This window comes from Mytilus galloprovincialis, chromosome 9 (assembly GCF_965363235.1).
Source record: "Mytilus galloprovincialis chromosome 9, xbMytGall1.hap1.1, whole genome shotgun sequence".
Lineage (NCBI taxonomy): Eukaryota > Metazoa > Mollusca > Bivalvia > Mytilida > Mytilidae > Mytilus > Mytilus galloprovincialis.
In genome coordinates this window covers 77,585,536-77,607,808 of record NC_134846.1, presented here as the reverse complement: position 1 = coordinate 77,607,808, position 22,273 = coordinate 77,585,536, and the positions used below count along the sequence as shown (strand labels likewise).

At 31.9% G+C, this 22,273-nt stretch overlaps 2 protein-coding genes across 3 annotated transcripts in view; one reads left to right on the top strand and one right to left on the bottom strand.

The window, feature by feature from the left end:
- Nucleotides 1–16,691, bottom strand: part of LOC143046018 (tuberin-like) — an 83,523-nt gene extending 66,832 nt beyond the window's left edge. For both annotated transcript variants that reach the window (XM_076218959.1, XM_076218960.1), the window contains exons 1-6: nucleotides 16,544–16,691; nucleotides 10,460–10,546; nucleotides 9,835–9,945; nucleotides 9,165–9,244; nucleotides 8,438–8,502; nucleotides 861–993 (exon numbers count right to left, since the gene is read on the bottom strand). In XM_076218959.1, coding sequence (XP_076075074.1) covers nucleotides 861–993; nucleotides 8,438–8,502; nucleotides 9,165–9,244; nucleotides 9,835–9,945; nucleotides 10,460–10,546; nucleotides 16,544–16,678 — 611 coding nt within the window. In that variant the 5' untranslated portion in view covers nucleotides 16,679–16,691. The remainder of the gene's footprint in view (nucleotides 1–860; nucleotides 994–8,437; nucleotides 8,503–9,164; nucleotides 9,245–9,834; nucleotides 9,946–10,459; nucleotides 10,547–16,543) is intronic.
- A 3,280-nt stretch (nucleotides 16,692–19,971) lies between these two features.
- On the top strand, nucleotides 19,972–22,273 carry LOC143046834 (uncharacterized). The gene is made up of 6 exons (XM_076219895.1): nucleotides 19,972–20,120; nucleotides 20,549–20,627; nucleotides 21,000–21,113; nucleotides 21,420–21,497; nucleotides 21,847–21,957; nucleotides 22,230–22,273. The coding sequence occupies exons 1-6, from the start codon at nucleotides 20,073–20,075 to the stop codon at nucleotides 22,271–22,273; spliced, it is 474 nt and encodes a 157-aa protein (XP_076076010.1). The 5' UTR covers nucleotides 19,972–20,072.

Genomic DNA, 22,273 nt, shown 5'->3' with positions numbered 1-22,273 from the left:
TGTAAATTCACATTGCGATAAGACGTGTCACGGTACTTGTCTATCCCAAATTCATGTATTTGGTTTTGATGTTATATATATATGTTATATTTGTTATTCTCGTGGGATTTTGTCTATATGTGTTACATTTTAGTGTTATGTCGTTGTTCTCCTCTTATATTTAATGCGTTTCCCTCGGTTTTAGTTTGTTATCCCGATTTTGTTTTTTGTCCATGGATTTATGAGTTTTGAACAGCGGTATACTACTGTTGCCTTTATTTATATGAGCTATTCAATTGCATGTAATACCAATATTATATTGTCTGTTTTTATTGGTGGAGGAAGCCAGATTGTCCGGATAGAAGTGCTGACTACGGTAGGAAGATAATATAAGTTGAACAACTGCTCCCCTCAAAACAATTACATATGTGTTGAAATTGAGAACTTATGTTCAATGATCTTCAATGTGTGAAAATGCATTCATGGTTTCATACTGATTACCACAATAAATTCTATGTATAAGATGTAAATGATGTTTTTCACTCTGTTTACACCCCTATATTTTTTAAAGCTATTACTAAATGTTTAGCACAGCATGACACTTGTATTGCTTCAATGAAGGGAGGTAATAAGGATTCTTCTGGATATATCCAGCTGTAAACAATAGAACAATGATTAAATGCACGAGTGCAACTGCAAACAGACAAATATCTTATATGAAAGATGTCACTAAATTAAGCTTTGAAATATTGCACACACAGTAAATCCAGCATAAGGTTTTCAAATGTTTGCAGGTATATAAATTTACACATTATCACATACTTTGGCCAATTCTTACAATGCTTTTTTGTTTCAATGTTTCTATCTGAAATTAAACTTACTTTACTATTCCAGAGAGCACAGGTTCATCTAAGTAAGCAGCATTAAACTTGATAACATTGACAATTAGTTCTAAATATTGTTTTATCTTTCCTGATGACCGTACTTGTGGCATCCACTGCAGCAGAAAAGGTCCTGCAATAATTATTTGAAAATCCTCTGACAGAGTTATTTAAAAACCAGATGCTCCACAGGGCGCAGCTTTATACGACCGCAGAGGTTGAACCCTGAACGGTTGGGGCAAGTATGGACACAACATTCAAGCTGGATACAGCTCTAAATTTGGATTGTGATTAAATAGTTGACACAGCAAAGGTTTCTGACACAGAATGAATGTGGTCTAATGAATTTGAAATTTTTTTTTTGCCTTTGAGCAATTCACTATGCTGCTGAATATTAATCCTCTCAAAAAAATGTTTGAAGAAATTTTCTTTTTATTTATGAAATCTGAAATGAGAAAAATTTAACCCCCCCCCCCCTATTTTTTTTCACATCCCCCTTTCCCTTTTTCCAAAACTGATCTCAATTCAAATTTCTAATGGAGTTTGCAACAATAACTACTCATTTAAATACATCATAAAATACTAAAATGTAACAAAAGGTGCTTGTTATCACTGAATGGTAAAGATTGTTTTAATTTATCAGTTGGTAGTAAAAGTGAATATACATTGTATATTGTATAAAACAATGATTTAAGTTGACTCAACTACTATTCTGGACAAAGAAAGATAACTCCAATCAATTGAAAATTTCTTGCTATTGCACAATATTGTGCAATTAGACATTTCTGGCTATTGCGCAATACTGTGCAATTGAAAATATTTGCTATTGCACAATACTGTGCAATTGAAAATATTTGCTATTGCACAATACTGTGCAATTGAAGATTTCTTGCTATTGCGCAATACTGAGCAATTGAAAATTTCTTGCTATTGCACAATACTTAATATAATAATTTTGGATCCTGATTTGAACCAACTTGAAAACTGGGCCAATAAACAAAAATCTAAGTACATGTTTAGATTCAGCATATCAAAAAAGCCCAAGAATTCAATTTTTGTTAAAATCAAATTTAGTTTAATTTTGGACCCTTTGGACTTTAATGTAGACCAATTTGAAAACGGGACCAAAAATTAAGAATCTACCGGTACATACAGAGTTAGATTTGGCATATCAAAGAACCCCAATTATTCAATTGTTGATGAAACAAACAAAGTTTAATTTTGGACCCCGATTTGGACCAACTTGAAAACTGGGCCAATAATCAACAAGAGTGCACACGCTGAAATGTCTCGCCTTCTATACTAATCATTGATATTATGTTGATAGTCCTAAGTATAAAGCTAAGCTTTATTACAACTGTCACATAAACTTAACATTAACCAAGATAACTAAACAAAGACCAATGAACCTTGAAAAAGAGGTCCAGGTCAGATGAACCATGCCAGGCAGACAGGTACAGCTAACAATGCTTCTATACAACATATATAGTTGACACATTACTTATAGTTTAAGAAAAATAGACCAAAACACAAAAACTTAACACTGTGCAATGAACCGTGAAAATGAGGTCACGATTAAATATAACCTGCTCGACTGACATAAAGATCATAAAATATTTCCATACACCAAATATAGTTGACCTATGGCATATAGCATTAGATAAAAAGACCAAAACTCAAAAACTTAACTTTGACCACTGAACCATGAAAATGAGGTCAAGGTCACATGACATCTGCCCGCTAGACATGTACACTTAACAATCATTCCATACAACAAATATAGTACCGTATATTTTCGAATTTAAAGCGCATCGTTTTATAAGCCGCACGGCCGTTTTTTGGGGGGAAGATTGTTTTTGTCCTTACATAAAACGCACCTGAATATTAAGCGCACACTGAAGAAAACGTATATTTATTCTACTGACCTGATAGTGTCATGAATATTTTCTCCTTTTGTAACTCACACCGTAATTTGTTTCATTTCTATTTTCAGATTGGTGAGAAAGTTGAGAGTATTTTTGAATATATTTATTTGTGTCATATTAAAATAAAAAATCGTAATAAAATAATTATACTTTTCTCATTGTTTTAATTATGCCAGTTTCGTTTGATGTTGTCAACAATGGCCATGTGTTGACAGCTTGGGTGTCCATTGAACCTTGTTGTTTTGATTAAAATTAGTATGGTATTGATTGCTTGTTTATTGTTTGAATTGGCATTAAGGATTTAAATTAATCTTAAAAATGTATGCATGAAAGGTCACCCAAGCCATAAAACTGCCATTGTTTACCTTGATTATGACCTACTTACCTGTACCCACGTGTGAAAACTGTTCACCCAAAAGTCAAGATTTTTTTTTAATTAAATCAATCTTAAGAATTTTATTGTTGTCTATAAAATAAAAGTTGAAGTTCTGAACGTAACAAACATTTTTCAATTTTAATTTGGATGAAATACAACAAACAAAACAATTTACTTTTTGCAAGTCATTGTCTATTTTTAAATGAAAGTGTTATGAGCAATGACAAGGGGAATTAAAAGAAGACGGCAATAAATAAATGTTTTAACAGATTAAATTATAAAAATTGGTATTCTTTTTTTTTTAGTTAAACATCCAATAATATTTCGTAAAGATATTTCGTTTTGAAACACAATAAAACGACAAACAGTTACTCTTCAGTATTTTATCCTGTTTTGTACCTCTTCTCAAACACGATTATCTCTCTTTGTTTATGAAGCACTTTAAAGTGTCGATTTAAGCACATGCATCACCATCGTCATTTAAAGAAACTTGTAATATTGGCAAGACACACAATCACTTTCTTTATTATTTCATTAGAAAATTTTATATTAAAACACATTAAATCAACTAACAACTACATATTTATGATAAATACACAATTAATATCCTGTATGGACACAGTTATCTTTCTTTGTTTACGAAATGAACACTAAACACATGGTTATCGACTTCCTGTAAACCAACAATGATTGAATGAAATAAAAACAAACGATTTAGTTAATATATTTATTTATTCATAACAACATATGCAACATTAACAATTTATCAAGTCACTGCAAGCACTTGACAATCTGACTGTCTCCAGAAAACAAATCCAGATATTTTTTTCTTTCACCGTCGTCCTGAAAACAGAAAATAATACTTACATAACACGCACCCGAGTATAACACGCAGGGACAAAGACAGAGAAAAAAACCTGCGGCTTATTTAACGATTTATACGGTAGACCTATTGCATATGGTATGAGAAAAACAGACCAAATTACAAAAATTTAACTATAACCAGTGAACCATGAAAATGAGGTCAAGGTCAGATGACACCTGTCAGTTGGACATGTACACCTTACAGTCCTTCCATACACCGAATATACTAGCCCTATTGCTTATAGTATCTGAGATATGGACTTGACCACCAAAACTTAACCTTGTTCACTGATCCATGAAATGAGGTCGAGGTCAAGTGAAAACTGTCTGACAGACACGAGGACCTTGCAAGGTACGCACATATCAAATATAGTTATCCTATTACTTATAATAAGAGAGAATTCAACATTACAAAAAATTTGAACTTTTTTTTCAAGTGGTCACTGAACCATGAAAATGAGGTCAAGGACATTGGACATGTGACTGACGGAAACTTCGTAACATGAAGCATCTATATACAAAGTATGAAGCATCCAGGTCTTCCACCTTCTAAAATATAAAGCTTTTAAGGAGTGAGCTAACGCCGCCGCCGCCGCCGCCGCCGTAGCCGCCGCCGCCGCCGGATCACTATCCCTATGTCGAGCTTTCTGCAACAAAAGTTGCAGGCTCGACAAAAATCTAAGTACATTTTTAGATTCAACATATTAAAGAACCCCAAGGATTCAATTTTTGTTAAAATCAAACTAAGTTTAATTTTGGACCCTTTGGACCTTAATGTAGACCAATTTGAAAACGGGACCAAAAATTAAGAATCTACATACACAGTTAGATTTAGCATATCAAAGAACCCCAATTATTCAATTTTTGATGAAATCAAACAAAGTTCAATTTTGGACCCTTTGGGCCCCTTATTCCTAAACTGTTGGGACCAAAACTCCCAAAATCAAACCAAACCTTTCTTTTATGGTCATAAACCTTGTGTTTAAATTTCATAGATTTCTATTTACTTATACTTTTAAAAGTTATGGTGCGAAAACCAAGAATAATGCTTATTTGGGCCCCTTTTTGGCCCCTAATTCCTAAACTGTTGTGACCTCAACTCCCAAAATCAATCCCAACCTTCCTTTTGTGGTCATAAACCTTGTGTTTAAATTTCACTGATTTCTATTTACCTATACTAAAGTTATTGTGCGAAAACCAAGAATAATGCTTATTTGGGCCCCTTTTTTGGCCCCTAATTCCTAAACTGTTGGAACCAAAACTCCCAAAATCAATCCCAACCTTCCTTTTGTGGTCATAAACCTTGTGTCAAAATTTCATAGATTTCTATTCACTTAAACTAAAGTTATAGTGCGAAAACCAAGAAAATGCTTATTTGGGCCCTTTTTGGCCACTAATTCCTAAAATGTTGGGACCAAAACTCCCAAAATCAATCCCAACCTTCCTTTTGTGGTCATAAACCTTGTGTCAAAATTTCATCGATTTCTATTCACTTTTACTAAAGTAAGAGTGCGAAAACTAAAAGTATTCGGACGAGGACGACGCAAGACGACGACGCCAACGTGATATCAATATACGACGAAAAATTAAAATTTTTGCGGTCGTATAAAAAAATCTTTCTCAGGTATTACTTCAACCCCGAAACAGGAACCTTCAATATCATAGTTTTATAGATTATATAGGATTATTGCTTTATAGCTATGGTGCATCTGGTGTAATTGAATTCAGTACCTCTACTGTAGATTTAATTTCTAGTGTAGAGTTGTCTAGGACTGGCGAAAACTCAACCCTGCCATATGTGACTGTCTAAATTGATTAATCTTGTCGGTGTTTGATGCTCATTATTTATCTATATAAATATCTAGTCTACATATTTAGTATTAAGGGTTGACTGAAAGTAGGTAGTATATGAAAGTATATGGCCTGGCTATTTTGAGACAGAATGGTATATAAGTGATATTGTACTCATCAATAATTGACAAATCATGTACAAAATTTCTTTGCTTTTTTAAAAATTCTATAACATTTAACACAAGGGAAAATACTGTCGTTTATGGAAACTGGGTTTTAATGAGGCTGCCATATTAATCAAAGTGCTTGTAAGCACGGATTGGTAAAGATTGCTTTAATTTTGCAAATTTTGCATTGAAAAATGTTTGTACAATGTAGTTATTTCGACTAGAATTCTGGACAAAGGAAGATAACTCCAATTTTTAAAGAATCATATATGACTTTAACAATGCCATCATTGATGTTTTTGATTGCATGTCATGCAATCTTTACCCAAAAACTAATAAGATGATGGTGTTGGAAAAATTCTTTAGTGTTGTAAACCTTTTATGAGTTCATTGTAAATTTTTTATGAAGTTCACAATTGGGGAAATAAATGTAGAAAAAATATGTCTGAAATTGACAGATTTAGAAATTTAATATTGGGCCAGTCAATATTTTTGATAGTCTTTGCATCTTTATATTTATAAATCGCCTAAAAAAAAAGCACAGTCATTTTGTCAAACTAGAGGCTCTAAAGAGCCTGTGTCGCTCACCTTGGTCTTGTGCATATTAAAAAATGGACACGGATAAATTCATGACATAATTGTGTTTTGGTGATAGTGATGTGTTTGTAGATCTTACTTTACTGAACATTCTTGTTGCTACAATTATCTCTATCTATAATGAACTTGCCCCAGTAATTACAGTGGAAAATATTTTCTAAAAATTTACAAATTGAAAAATTTATGAAAAATGTTAAAAATTAACTATAAAGGGCAATAACTCCTTAAGGGGTCAATTGACTATTTTGGTCACGTAAACTTATTTGTAGATCTTATTTTGCTGAACGTTATTGCTGTATACAGTTTATCTCTATCTATAATAATATTCAAGATAATAACAAAAACGGCAAAATTTCCTTAAAATTACCAATTCAGGACAGTAACCTAACAACGGGTTGTCCGATCCATGTGAAAACATCAGGGCAGATAGATCTTGACCTGATAAACAATTAAACCCTGTCAGATTTTCTCTTAATGCTTCGGTTTTTGAGTTATAAGCCAAAAACTGCATTTTACCCCTATGTTCTATTATTGGCCGTGGCAGCCATTTTGGTTGATTGGCCAGGTCACGCCACACATTTTTTAAACAAGTTACCCAAATGATGATTGTGGCCAAGTTTAGTTTAATTTGGCCCAGTAGTTTCAGAGAAGAAGATTTTTGTAAAAGATAACTAAGATTTATGAAAAAATGGTTAAAAATTGACTATTAAGGGCAATAACTCCTTCAGGGGTCTACTGACCATTTTGGTCATTATGACTTATTTGTAAATCTTACTTTGCTGAACATTATTGCTGTTTACAGTTTATCTCTATCTATAATAATATTCAAGATAATAACCAAAAACAGCAAAATTTCTTTAAAATTACCAATTCAGGGGCAGCAACCCAACAACAGGTTGTATGATTCATCTGAAAATTTCAGGACAGATAGATCTTGACCTGATAAACACTTTTACCACATGTCAGATTTGCTCTAAATGCTTTGGTTTTTGAGTTATAAGCCAAAAACTGCATTTTACCCCTATGTTCTATTTTTAGCCATGGCGGCCATCTTGGTTGGTTGGTCGGGTCACGCCACACATTTTTTAAACTAGATATCCCAAAGATGATTGTGGCCAAGTTTGGATTAATTTGGCCCAGTAGTTTCAGAGGAGAAGATTTTTGTAAAAGATTACTAAGATTTACGAAAAATGGTTAAAAATTGACTATAAAGGTCAATAACTCCTAAAGGGGTCAACTGACCATTTTGGTCATGTTGACTTATTTGTAAATCTTACTTTGCTGAACATTATTGCTGTTTACAGTTTATCTCTATCTATAATAATATTCAAGATAATAGCCAAAAACAGCAAAAATTCCCTAAAATTACCAGTTCAGGGGCAGCAACCCAATAACGGGTTGTCGGATTCATCTGAAAATTTGAGGGCAGATAGATCTTGACCTGATAAACAATTTTACCCCAGTCAGATTTGCTCTAAATGCTTTGGTTTTTGAGTTATAAGCCAAAAACTGCATTTTACCCCTATGTTCTATTTTTAGCCATGGCGGCCATCTTGGTTGGTTGGCCGGGTCACGCCACACATTTTTTAAACTAGATACCCCAATGATGATTGTGGCCAAATTTGGTTTAATTTGGCCCAGTAGTTTCAGAGGAGAAGATTTTTGTAAAAGTTAACGACGACGGACGCCGGACGACGACGCCGGACGCCGGACGCCAAGTGATGGGAAAAGCTCACTTGGCCCTTGGGGCCAGGTGAGCTAAAAATGAGACTCTGTTTCAGCATTGGTCCATTTCAATGACTTTTTTCATTATATGTATACAACTGTCCAATCTTAAACAAATTTTTATATTTGTACCTGCATCTTCTTCAAACTCATGTAAATTTCTTCCATGTTCACTAAGGATTAACAACAAGTCCAACCTAAAATAGTAAATAAAATGTTGACACAGAGATACAACTTGTCTATACAAACTGTAATTACTTCCATGTCCGCTCAGAGTTAACAAATCCAACCTAAAATAGCCAATTAAATGTTGACACAGTGATGTGACCATATCAATAGAAACTACAAAATATAATCATTGCAAATTACTTATCCTGTTGAAGCCTTGTCACACTTCTTTTGGAGTTCATGTCATTTGCTCAGATGTTTTTCGTTTAGTTTGAATATTCAAGTTACCAGATTTGAACATCAGGTAATAGTTTAATTTTGGATGTAACACATCTTCTGATAGGCTGAGGGAATTTGTTGATCAGCTCATAGACATTATTTTGTCATATGACTGACATCATCAACGTTTTTTCATGATTAACTCCTTTTAAATTGAATTTAGAATTAAATTATAAGGAATGATTGTAATTTTTTTCTCTATCTACTCGAAATAACATAAAAAATCTGGTGAACACTGTTAAATAACCTGCTACACGCGTTATTCAGTGTGCACCACATTTTTGATGTTATTTCTTCATAGACAGATATTTTTTTACAGTCATTCTTTAAATATATAAAACATTGATACAAGTCACAATTTCTCCTCTAACTGATAATGTTGTCATGAAGTAAAATAAAGTTATAGACATACCTGTATGCAGTATCACTTGGTACGGTTAAACTTTCAATCACATGGAAAAAGAATGCTCTAAGGATCCCTAAATACTGATACTAAAATGGAAATAATAAAAATTATTATCAAATAATAAAATTATATTGAAATAATTTCGTAATTTTGATTTGTAAAGGCATTCAGTATAAAATACATCATCTATGACTTCACATGCGCTTTGTGAAAATGTTAAAACAATGCATAGAATCTCAAACAAAATGCTTGATTTAATTCATGACTTTGACGTTGAAACATGAGAAAGTAATTATAAGATTAAATGCTTCTTTAATCAAATTTATAGGGGCATAAAAAAAGTTGAGCGAGTACACATTTTAGTAATTTTACAAGATGTGATTTTACACCTCAATAAAATTTAAAAAAACCATTCAATTTTAGAAATGAAAAAAAAACATTGTAGTATAAACACATGTTATATTTTCTGATACACATTTGCATTGCAAACCTGGAAAACTTTTCCACATAACAGTTGGTGTAAGTAGTAAGTGATTAAATATGTTTTCCTTTCCTTAAACACTTAAGATTCGAGGCAGAAAACAATGAAGCTGCAAATAAAAGTAAATGAATTATGATTGAGTTAAAAGCATCAAAATATTAAATTGAATTATATTGTTTATAGACAACACTTTACCTGTCCTTCTAGAAGGCATTTCAGGAAATGTAACGCAACAATTCTACTCTCTGATGGTGAAGTACTCTGTACTAAATCTTTTATACTATGCCATAATGCTTCAATTGCATTCTGTAAAAGAACCATCAATTGTGGATCAATAATCTAGTACAAGAAGACATAGTGAATAGAAACATGTAACAAACAATCCCATATCAAAGCCAAAACTTTTTTTGGTACCAACAATAAGGCCAATTATAATCAATTAGCAAATTGTCATCCACCTCAGGTCTTTGAAATATTCCTTGTTTACATCTGGAAGTCAATTCCTTCTTTACCTCATTATGAAAAAGTATATGTCCAATATCAGTGATATTCAATATAAAATATATATAAATATTTGAAATTTGACTTTTGACTTTAAAATGGATATGTAAAGCAAAATATTGTTTATAAGACATCTGCTGGAAATATTAAAAGAGAAATTCAAGATATTACCCATTCTAAGTTTATCTCCATTTGTAACCCTAAGACAAAACAGATCAATTTCAAAACTGTTGAAATTGGGAAAAAATTTTGGTTCAAATATATTTTGCTATACCTTTTCAACCAAATTTAATCTTGGTGATTGTACTGAATTTCTTACCTCCTCTAATCTTTTATTTAGAACCACTTCACTAAGCTCTCTTATTGTTCTAAGTCTGTTGTTAGCAGGACTTTCAGGGCCAATCTCCTGCAAAAATGAAAAAAAAAGTGAAACAAACATAATTGTACATGATTGAAAAAAGTAACAAATTATGCTTACATATACAAATGTACATGTACAAATGTATATAAAGCAAAATCTTGTAGTATTTTTTTTCCTTAGAAGTGGCAGAGGCATAATGCAATAGACAACTTTCGAGTTCGATGCATTTTCGTCAAAAACTCTGGTTTTAGTGAACATCATTCATGCGTTTACAATGTAGGGGCATAGTCACTTCTGTTCCAATGTTGAACAAGTAGTTGGAAAACTAAAATTCTGTATTGCATAATTTATTCGGTAAATTAAATTCTCATAATTGACAATCAGCGTTACTGCTGTCATTAGGGAATTGTGATTAAGTACTTATAAAACAAACATTATTTCTAGTTTATACTGCACAATGACGATCACTAGTACACTTAATGAACGTTAAAAGTGCAGGGATACAGGTGATCCTGTCTATCTGGTAAGTGCCTTGCATAATTGACTTTTTTCCAGTGAAGGATGAACTCAAAAGTGGTCTATTGTTTTCCATAGAAATTTCAGATACGACCATGAGGTTTGAAAATAGCACTGCTTTCCCTAAAACTATAGCATCACATATATTACATATTCTTTTAAAATCAGAGAACACCAAGGTAGACAAAATAGCAACATGTTACTAAATTTGAGCCTTCAAGGCCTAATGACATGAATGAGATAAGAAAACTTGTTTAAAAAATTATTAAGAAACAAGAGTGCACACACTGAAATGGTTGACCCGTTTTACTTTAATATCATGATTCAATTTATGTTTAAAGTCTGGTGAATCACATATAAACTCAACATTACCACAGTCTTCACGCTTAACCACAAGTCCTACGGCATTGGCATGTAAAATTGCTTTTGGGCTTGTAAAATTCTCCTCTACAAGCCAACAAAATCCAACTAAAATTTTCCAAAAATTGGGCTTCTGGACTCAAAACTTAAGCGTGAAGACTGTTACCAATAAACCATGTAAATGAGGTCAAGGGCACCATCAGATGAACCAATGAACTCTTAATATGAGCCTTCGGTCTGATATTTTAAATAATTAATTATTTCAGACTTTTTCAAATCCCTGCATTTGCGCAGAAATTTACGTCCTTTTCTGGTCTTGTTTGGATGAGAGTTTGAATAAAATATATATTTATCATTCTAGTAAAATTTGGGATTGGCACTCCATACTAAGGCCACAATTAAAAATATTTCAGTTTGCCCAAACCCGACCCATGATGACTAGGTGTGGGTAGGTAGGTAGGCAAATTCTTTTTTTTTTTTTTTTTTATCCGAATTTGCATGAAAATATTAAAAGATCTTAAAACAGTATATCTTTTTTTTCTCTGTCAAACCTTTGTAGAGACAACCAAAAGCCATGAATTTAAAACCTCTATAAATAAATTAGTCTACTATATGATTTGTATCCTGAGATGTTTATAACCCTGACAATTGCTAACTGTGTGAAAGGGCTGTTGGATTTGTGAAGTGATTTTCAACAGTTCCATCAACACGATGTTTGTGTAAAAAAAATATCAGCTGATTATGTAATGATTAAATTTGCTTGCAGTTTTTAAATCCTATTTCTATTAAAATAGATTAAATTTTTATATGAATTATTATCTACCATCCTTAGTTTGTGTCTTTTTCATGTTTTGAAAACAAATTTATATTTTACATTATCACACAGGTAAACTAATTTGGCTATAAATAGATCAAAGCATGTTCTGTAGAATCTCCAAACTAAAAACGTATTTGTTATAATTTTATTTCTTTAAATAATCAAGTTTAAATTTTTGAAAATAATCATTATTGATAAAATATAATTGCATAAAGTTAACGTTTTCTGAAGACTTTATTTTCAGGTCATGGTTCTAGAGGCTACCTCACAAATTGTATAAAAATCCAATATGGCATCCATAGCATGTTTTTACTTTTGCACATGTGAAAAAATATTTCTGACAAAAGTCAGATTTCTCTTGTCAAAAGGGATTTATATTTATATTGCAATAAATTATTCAGAAGGAGTTACATTCAGTTAAGATTATATTTCTGATTCTGTGAGCAATTATAGTTTTATCAAATTCTCCCAAACAGCAACGTACTGACTGTCTAATGAGACTTGTAAATTTGAACTATTTGAATAAAAGGGCATCTAATTTACATGATAAAGGAAAATTATAATTAAAGACAACAATTTATCAAGAAATAATTCCTTTTTATTAAGTAAAAACAAAATCTTCTTGCAAGATTGTAAATTCGCAACTTCCGGATCCATTTCCTGTCAGAATAACATTGAAAATATTCGATTGCACATGGTTTTGAACAAATCTACCTGAATATTCTTATCAGATATTCGATAACACGATGAAATTAACATTGAGCATATAGGTAAGGGTTTGGTAGTACAAACAACTACAGCATAAAACCAGATGCTCCGCAGGGCGTAGCTTTATACGACCGCAGAGGTTGAACCCTGAACGGTTAGGGCAAGTATGGACACAACATTCAAGCTGGATTCAGCTCTAAATTTGGATTGTGATTAAATAGTTGACACAGCATAGGTTTCTGACACAGAATGAATGTGTTCTAATGAACTTAAAATTTTTGTTTCTCTTAGAGCAATTCACTATGCTGTTGAATATTAATCCTCTCAAAAAAATGTTTGAAGAAATTTTCTTTTTTATTTATGAAATTTCAAATGAGAAAAATTGAACCCAATTTTTTTAATCACATCCCCCTTTCCCTTATTCCAAAACTAATCTCAATTAAAATTTCTAATGGAGTTTGCAACAATAACTACTCATTTAAATACATCATAAAATATTAAGATGTAAAAAAACTGCTTGTTATCACTGAATGGTAAAGATTATTTTAATTTATCAGTTGGTAGTAAAAAGTGAATATACATTGTATATTGTATATAACAAAGATTTAAGTTGATTCTGGACAAAGAAAGATAACTCCAATTAAAAAAAAATCTTGCTATTGCACAATATTTTGCAATTAGATATTTCTTGCTTACTATTCTGGACAAAGAAAGATAACTCTAATTAATTTTTTTTTTGATATTTCACAATATTGTGCAATTAGATATTTCTTGCCATTGCGCAATGTACTGTGCAATTGAAAAGACTTGCTATTGCACAATACTTAATATAATAATTTTAGATCCTGATTTGGACCAACTTGAAAACTGGGCCCATAATAAAAAATCTAAGTACATTTTTGAATTCAGCATATCAAAGAACTTCAAGATTTCAATTTTTGTTAAAATCAGACTAAGTTTAATTTTGGACCCTTTGGACTTTAGTGTAGACCAATTTGAAAACAGGACCAAAAATGAAGAATCTACATACACAGTTAGATTTGGTATATCAAAGAACCCCATTTATTCAATTTTTGATGAAATCAAACAAAGTTTAATTTTGGACCCCGATTTGGACCAACTTGAAAACTGGGCCAATAATCAAGAATCTAAGTACATTTTTAGATTCAGCATATCAAAGAACCTAACTGATTCATTTTTTGTCAAAATCAAACTAAGTTTAATTTTGGACCCTTTGGACCTTAATGTAGACCAATTTGAAAACGGGACCAAAAGTTAAGAATCTACATACACAGTCATGACAGTTAGATTCAGCATATCAAAGAACCCCAATTATTCAATTTTGATGAAATCAAACAAAAGTTTAATTTTGGACCCTTTGGGCCCCTTATTATGTTGGGACCAAAACTCCCAAAATCAAACCCAACCTTTCTTTTATGGTCATAAACCTTGTGTTTAAATTTCATAGATTTCTATTTACTTATACTAAAGTTAGAGTGCGAAAACTAAAAGTATTCGGACGCCGGACGACGACGACGACGACGACGCCAACGTGATAGCAATATACGACGAAAATTTTTTCAAAATTTGCGGTCGTATAAAAACTGTGCCACTTCACATGTTTTACTTCTTTACGTTCGTTAAATCAGAAAATAAAAACAGAGAACATCGAATATCGATTAACTGCGTCTCTTATACGCTTTCTTTTAATCTTATTCACAGTTACTTTCAAACGCAAAGACGACAAACATTAAGTTTTGTACGATGACGGAGCGGACCCAAAATAAATCCGAAAGAAAAAAAATTCTTCCAAAAAACGTCAAAAAAAGAATTTGAGTCGGCAGGTTTATTTTGGGTCGGTCGCGTTTGGGCAAACATACAATCTTTTTATTTTGGCCCAATTCATTTTTAGTAATTGTTTGATATGAATAAAACATTACCTGATGAAAGCGTTTCTTTGTTTACATTGAATATGACATCATAACTTAAATAACATCACAACTAAATCCCTAACAACAGATCCAAATCGGAAACGTTACGGTATTCCCGTTTCTTTTATTTTACATGTTGAAAAAAAAAAATAATTCATACAGACTTCGTCCCCATTAACAGGTAATGTCTGCCTCATATTAAAGTCACATGACAGATTCCTCTGAAAACCATATCCCAGACTGGCCTATGGGACAACTCTCCACCAGAGACAAAATGACATAGACATGATAGCAGAGGGTGGTAAAGGGGGGGGGCTAGCATGAAAAAACGTGAAATAAGACATAATTTCACGTTGAACGTGAAATAGTTTCTTTAACAGGTTGGGAACAAACCCCCTATATGGTGATTATACCTTTATAGAGGGATAATCCTTCTTTAGAGGGTAAAAATTATCCCTCTATAGAGGGGTATTTTTGTTTGCACTGGATTTAAAGCAAATTAGGGCAGAATGGCATTCTCTTCTTATTATGGCAGTAACCTGGAACAGTTGATGCACCAATTGATGTACTTAATTTAATATGCACATGCCCAGTTTGATGCTTATCTGACTAAATATAAAATCTATTGTCAACCATGATTGAAAGCTGTGATGATCAGGTAAATTCTACTCACTTATGCCTCACTGAACAGAATTTCTATTGTTAGATTTAACATGAAATTTAAAGGTCAACTATTCCTTTTGTTGTTAATCAGGTGTTCAGATAGGTATACAATAGATTGCAAGTTTTGTCACTTTAGCAGAAAACTGGTTATCCCAATTTTTAGTAAAGTGCATATGTTGATGCATATAATGCTAGAGATTATAGCCAATATAACTAGAAAATGCCATTCTGCCCTAATTTGCTTTAAATCCAGTGCAAACAAAAATACCCCTCTATAGAGGGATAATTTTTACCCTCTAAAGAAGGATTATCCCTCTATACAGGTATAATCACCATACAGGGGGTTTGTTCCCAACCTGTTTAATGAACGTTGCACGAAAAATAAATACTTTTATGTGAACCTTTTGTGACTGAGTCACTGTCTTCTTGTATATATTAACTCTTTGTTTTACTTGATAATCCCGATTTAGTATACATATTTATGATATAATTGGTTTACGGCTTTTAAAAAAGTATTTCTTGACGAACCCTGCCAAGTGTTTGAATTTTATTTGAAAAATACCGAGCACGCAAAATAAGACTTTGAAAATCACGATGCATGTAAAATTAAAAAAAGCAGAACACATTGAATGAGGCACCCGTCTTGCACGACTGAACGTGAAATAAAAAAGTAAAAACACGATGAAAGTGAAATAAAAAACGTCGATCACGTTGCACGAAAATAACCTACCACCCTCATAGCAGTTATCAAATTAAGGTAATTGTACGCATGCACAAATCACGCTGTTTTAAATAATGGAGATTTCAAAACCATACTACACATATAAAAAGGGGGTATTCAAACATACATGTATGTCCCTAGACAAACGTATTAGTTGGCAATCTAAAAGGGGGAATTCCAACCCCAGAACATACCTGAATTCTTCCTTCTCGCAAATGCACCACAAAAAAAGTTGTTTACCTTACAAATCGCATACATTCGTGCACTAAAACCCCCATTGAGATAAATTTTCGAGCCAAAGATATGTGTTTTGAATCGGATCTTACCCTTAAACGTTCTGGGGTGAAAACTATTTCCTTAGTTTGGCTTTTTTGGAAGGTGATCGGTTTATCCTTTTCCTTTGAGAAACCAAGTAAATTCTTTATCTTATCCTTTAAATTGTCTTCATTTTTCTTTGACATGTTCTTCGCCACGAATGGCGAGGTATAATATAAAAGCAGTATACCATCTATCAACCTTGTTATCAACCTCACATTCATTGGTTGATTCAACCTCACATTCATTGGTTGATTCAACCTCAATCTGATTGGTTGATTCACAACAAGCTGAATTTTATAACAATGATTCTGATTGGTTAATAGAAAAAATGTAAACAAATAATATATAAATAACTAACACGTGGATGAGTAATATTTATATATTGGTAGTAGTAATATCGAGAAAGGTATATATTTTGTTTATGTTATGTTAGATATTTTGTTTATATTATTTCTGTTGTATTAAATGTTTTGTTTATTTATTTTTATTTATGTTAAGTTAGAACCTGTCGATGTGATCAAGAAATTTTAAAGAAAGGGTTTCTATCGATTGCTAGAATTAAAATTTACATTGTTATAAATATTTTTTTCTTAATTTCAGTTTTATCATCTCATTACTTTTATGAAACGAGGGGTTGGAATCAGCAGCTGTTTGTCCTTGTTTATTGCAATAACTTTAATCTATACAAGCTATTTATATCTAACAACCTCAGTCTATACAAACCAAACCTATCTGAAAACTTCAGTATATACAGACCATACCCATCTTTCAACCTCAGTTTATACAGATCATCACCACTTTTCAACCTCAGTTTATACAGATCATTCCCATCTTAAAACTTCAGTCTATACAGACCATACCTATATAACAACCTCAGTCTATACAGACCATACCTATCTAACAACCTCAGTCTATACAGACTATTCCTATCTAACAACCTCAGTCTATACAGACTATTCCTATCTAACAACCTCAGTCTATACAGACCATTCCTATCTAACAACCTCAGTCTATACAGATCATTCCAATCTAACAACCTCAGTGTATACAGACCATTCCCATCTAACAACCTCAGTGTATACAGACCATACCTATCTAACAACCTCAGTCTATACAGACCATACCTATCTAACAACCTCAGTCTATACAGACTATTCCTATCTAACAACCTCAGTCTATACAGATCATACATATATAACAACCTCAGTCTATACATACCATACCTATCTAATAACCTCAGTCTATACAGACCAAACCTATCTAACAACCTCAGTGTATACAGACCATTCCCATCTAACAATCTCAGTGTATACAGACCATTCCCATCTAACAACCTCAGTGTATACAGACCATTCCCATCTAACAACCTCAGTGTATACAGACTATTCCCATCTAACAACCTCAGTGTATACAGGCCATTCCCATCTAACAACCTCAGTGTATACAGACCATTCCCATCTAACAACCTCAGTATATTATACAGACCAAACCTATATAACAACCTCAGTCTATACAGACCATTCCCATCTAACAACCTCAGTCTATACAGACCATTCCCATCTAACAACCTCAGTCTATACAGACCATTCCCATCTAACAACCTCAGTCTATACAGACCATTCCTATCTAACAACCTCATGCAGTCTATACAGACCATTCCCATTTAACAACCTCAGTTTATACAGACCATTCCCATTAAACAACCTGTCTATACAGAGTTACAAACCATAACTTTCTAAGTACCTCAGTCTATACAGACCATACCTACCTAACAACCTCAGTCTATTTACAGCCCATTCCCTTATAAAAACCTCAGTTTATACAGCCCATTCCCTTATAAAAACCTCAGTTTATACAGCCCATTCCCTGATAAGAACCTCAGACTATCCAGACCATTCCTATTTAACAACCTCAGTCTATACAGACCATTCCAATCTAACAACTTCAGTCTATACAGACCATTTTAATCTAACAACCTCAGTCTATACAGACCATTCCAATCTAACAACCTCAGTCTATACAGACCAAACCTATATAACAACCTCAGTCTACACAGAAACTACAAAACTAACAACCTCAGTCTATACAGACCTTACATATCTAACAACCTGTCTATTCAGATCATACCTATCTAACAACCTCAGTCTATACAGATCATACATATCTAACAACCTCAGTCTTTACAGACCATTCCAAAAAAATATTGGAGTGCAACATCCCCCCCCCCTTCCCCAGACCATACATGTACCTATTTAATATATTCAGTCTACACAGACTATTCTTATCTAACAACCTCAGTCTTTACAGACCATTTCAAAAAAATATTGAAGTGCAACCCCCCCCCCCACCCAGACCATACATGTACCTATTTAATAAATTCAGTCTACACAGACCATTCTTATCTAACAATCTATATCTATACAAATTTTGCATCTAATTATCTTTATATGAAAGGATGTTTTGGAGAATGGAATATGCACCTGCTGTGACAAGTCTGGAGAAGATTAGGAGATTGATGTATGTCCAGAAGATAACCAGCATGACAAAAGTTTCTTCTGGTAAAGATCAAAGGAACTATGTTCAGAAGCCACCCAATATAACAATAGTTGTTTGTAGTTAAGTATTGAATATTTGTGTCCCAGTTTCATCACCACACTTCACCCTAAGATTTTCAAGGATAAACATTGATTATTATAGAGATTCAGACTTTTTAAAGGTAAAGATTTTTCAGCTTATTATTTCAAATACTTCATTCATTAGAGTGTATTCCTATGTTTTTTGTTTATTGGTACAGGTATATTTCTTTCTTTTATTGATTTTTCTTTTTCTTTTTATTTTCATATAATTAATTAGTATTTTCCCTAAGATTCTTTTTAACCTTGTGATACACAGCTGCAATCATTTGATTTTCTGGGAGGAGCTGTACATTTTTTGTGAAAAAAAGTTTATTTCCAGTTTTTTTTAGCTTCTGAGAAAAGAATTGGTTTCACCCTCAGCTGCCACTATATTTAATGCTAGAATTGTTTTCTTCTTTTCCCCAAAATATTATGTTTGTCTGGGGAAAATTCCATAGTGCCCTAGAAAATGAAATGGTTGCTGTATTAGTTATTTTGACATAGTGCACATTTTTATTTGGTATATTTCCCTTTGCAGGAGAGAACTTCACTAATTGTTATTCTTTTATCAATTTTTTAAAACTATATAGAATACAGTTAATATGACAGCAAGTAGGGTCCAGATTAGAGAGAATTGACCTGCAAAATATTTTTGAAATATTTGAAATGTAATATAAAAAACATTGTAAAATAACTTTTGTTTAGACTTTCCCATTATATATTATTTTTTGTTAATGTCATAATTGGTGATTTTTTTAATTTTATGTTCTATGTTTATAAGATTAAATAGGATATTTGTAATTTAATTAAAGGGCACATGAAGTAATTTATTACAATACTTTTTAAATTGATTCAATTATGTTGACATAAATCATAGATGAATATGAATATAACATCTCAATTCTAAGATTTATTATTTTAGATGTCTTCGTTTGCAAAGAAAGATAAATGGACTAAGATACAAGAAATGGTATGTAATCTTATTTCTGTTATGTGGCCTCTTGCACTTTAGTTGGATACTTCAAATTGGAATGTAAAATTCAATTGTCTTATTACTATCAAATAAAAACTATTATAGAAATGAATGAAAAGACACAGTTTTAAAATTTAATCACCTGAACACAGGCGCTCGGGTATAAGGTATCGTTATTTTTAAGTAATGAATTATCTCCCTTATATTTTTTTTTAATATAAACCCTATAATTTTGGAATCAGCATACATGAAGCTGACATTTGAAGCTGGAATTAACATGTCTAAAAACCTAATTTTAATATTTTTCATATCAAAATAGATCCTTACTGGTGGAAAGGTCTTCAATTTGAACAATTGGTTTTTAATTAAAGTGACATTTATATGGATGTTTTGAAAAACACTTAAATATGTTTTTAATTTTAAAGACTAAAGAATGGGCTGGCAAAGATGAAGTTGTTGTTTGCCTTAAACTAGATTTAAAGAGCAAGAAAGTGAAATATGCAGGTAACTTTAATATTTTACTCTGTACTCTTAAAATAATTGAATTTTTTTTTGAAATTTTAACATTGATCAGTCCTTATCATGCTTATTGGAATTAGAAGTTATGCAGGTTTTTTTAGTACACTTTGTTAAAAAATATATTAGCATTATTTAAAATATAGTATTTTATGGATGCATGATTGAATGGAATGTTATGTGTAGTGGCTTTAAAACATTTTGTTTACAAAAATTCCTGCCAAGATTTTTTTTCCTGAATTTCAGTCATAAATATTTCAGAATAAAACATGTAAGGAACATCATCATCTGTGAAATATTGGACTTTTTATATTATGAATACATTATATTGAAAAACAATATATTAATGAAAAATTTTAGGTCCTTCATTCATGAAACCATTTGGTTCAGATGTGGACGTGATAAACAAATTTTTGAAATATGCTGAAAGGGATGGCATTTCTAATGGAGAGGAAATGGCAGTAGTACCTATTGGTATGTTAATTTTTTATATAATGTAATAATTTGCACATTGTTTGTTATGTTATGTATAAAACTAAGAACCAAATAAAGGAATTGTGTGCTTATCAACAAAACATAATGCTACCAGACTTGTTATATTTGTAGTGCTTTAAAAAACATTGATGTTTAAAGTTTGATTATGAAATGTGATAAAAATATATGAAATTTTCCACATTTTTGTTTAATTTGAAAGAGCTTCCTGTAATATTTTAATATAGATAGATGATATCTTTTTAATCCTTTGCTTTTTTCATTTAATTTTATGATATTTTTTTTTAGGATTGCCAACTATGGAAATTGAAGACATCAACTTGGCAAACTTGAGGAAGATTATTTCTAATATTGTTGCATCAGATGGTATAGTTATTTTTTATTATTGAAGAGTTATTTAAAAATGCACATCAATTACACAAGCATGAAATCTCTATTCCAAAAGCTATTTGATATTAGGCCACTTATATACATGGACTTTTTATTCTTTTGATTTTCTAAGACAAAGAATGGTTGAAAGTAAAATTTTGATTTTATTATTATCATTTTCTGAAATCAGTTTTCGAAGGTGTGGGGAAAAATGTGCAACTGTATATTTTATTCACATTTATTGTGACATAATGAAATCATTTATACTTATTTGTTTAGTTTTTTCTTAAACTTTTATTAAAGCAATTGCAAAACTTATATTTATTACAATATTATTTTTTAACAGTGTACAAAAGAAAAAAGGTTTTGAAAGGTTTCTGGGGAATTGAGTGTTTCAGACCAGTATGGTACCCTCAAGAAGTAGAGTTCAAGTCCCCAAATAACACGGACAACCAAGGTAAGAAAGAATGTTTTTCATTTATATCTATTTCTATTATACCCCAAAATAAACCAGTTTTGGGGTATATAGGTATCACTTTGTCTATCTGTGTGTCCTTATGCCATGTAAGCATAAGTCCTCCTTAAAGGATAGATTAATATTGTTAAAACTTTACACAATTGTAGTACACAACCTGAAGATGTACATGAAGGAAAATATTTCTGGTTGGAAATATTTCAAGGGAGATAATTGAAACTACTTAGTATTAATATAGTAATAAATGGCAACAGGTTTTGTACATGTAAGCACAACTACTCCTAAAGGGATTAATTAA

Bases quoted from the DNA above. Each gene is read 5' to 3' on its own strand.
- LOC143046834 (XM_076219895.1), top strand. From the start codon at position 20,073: ATGTCTTCGTTTGCAAAGAAAGATAAATGGACTAAGATACAAGAAATG. The intron at 21,114-21,419 runs GTATGTTAATTT...ATTTTTTTTTAG, and splicing joins AATGGCAGTAGTACCTATTG to GATTGCCAACTATGGAAATT. The intron at 21,498-21,846 runs GTATAGTTATTT...ATTTTTTAACAG, and splicing joins TAATATTGTTGCATCAGATG to TGTACAAAAGAAAAAAGGTT.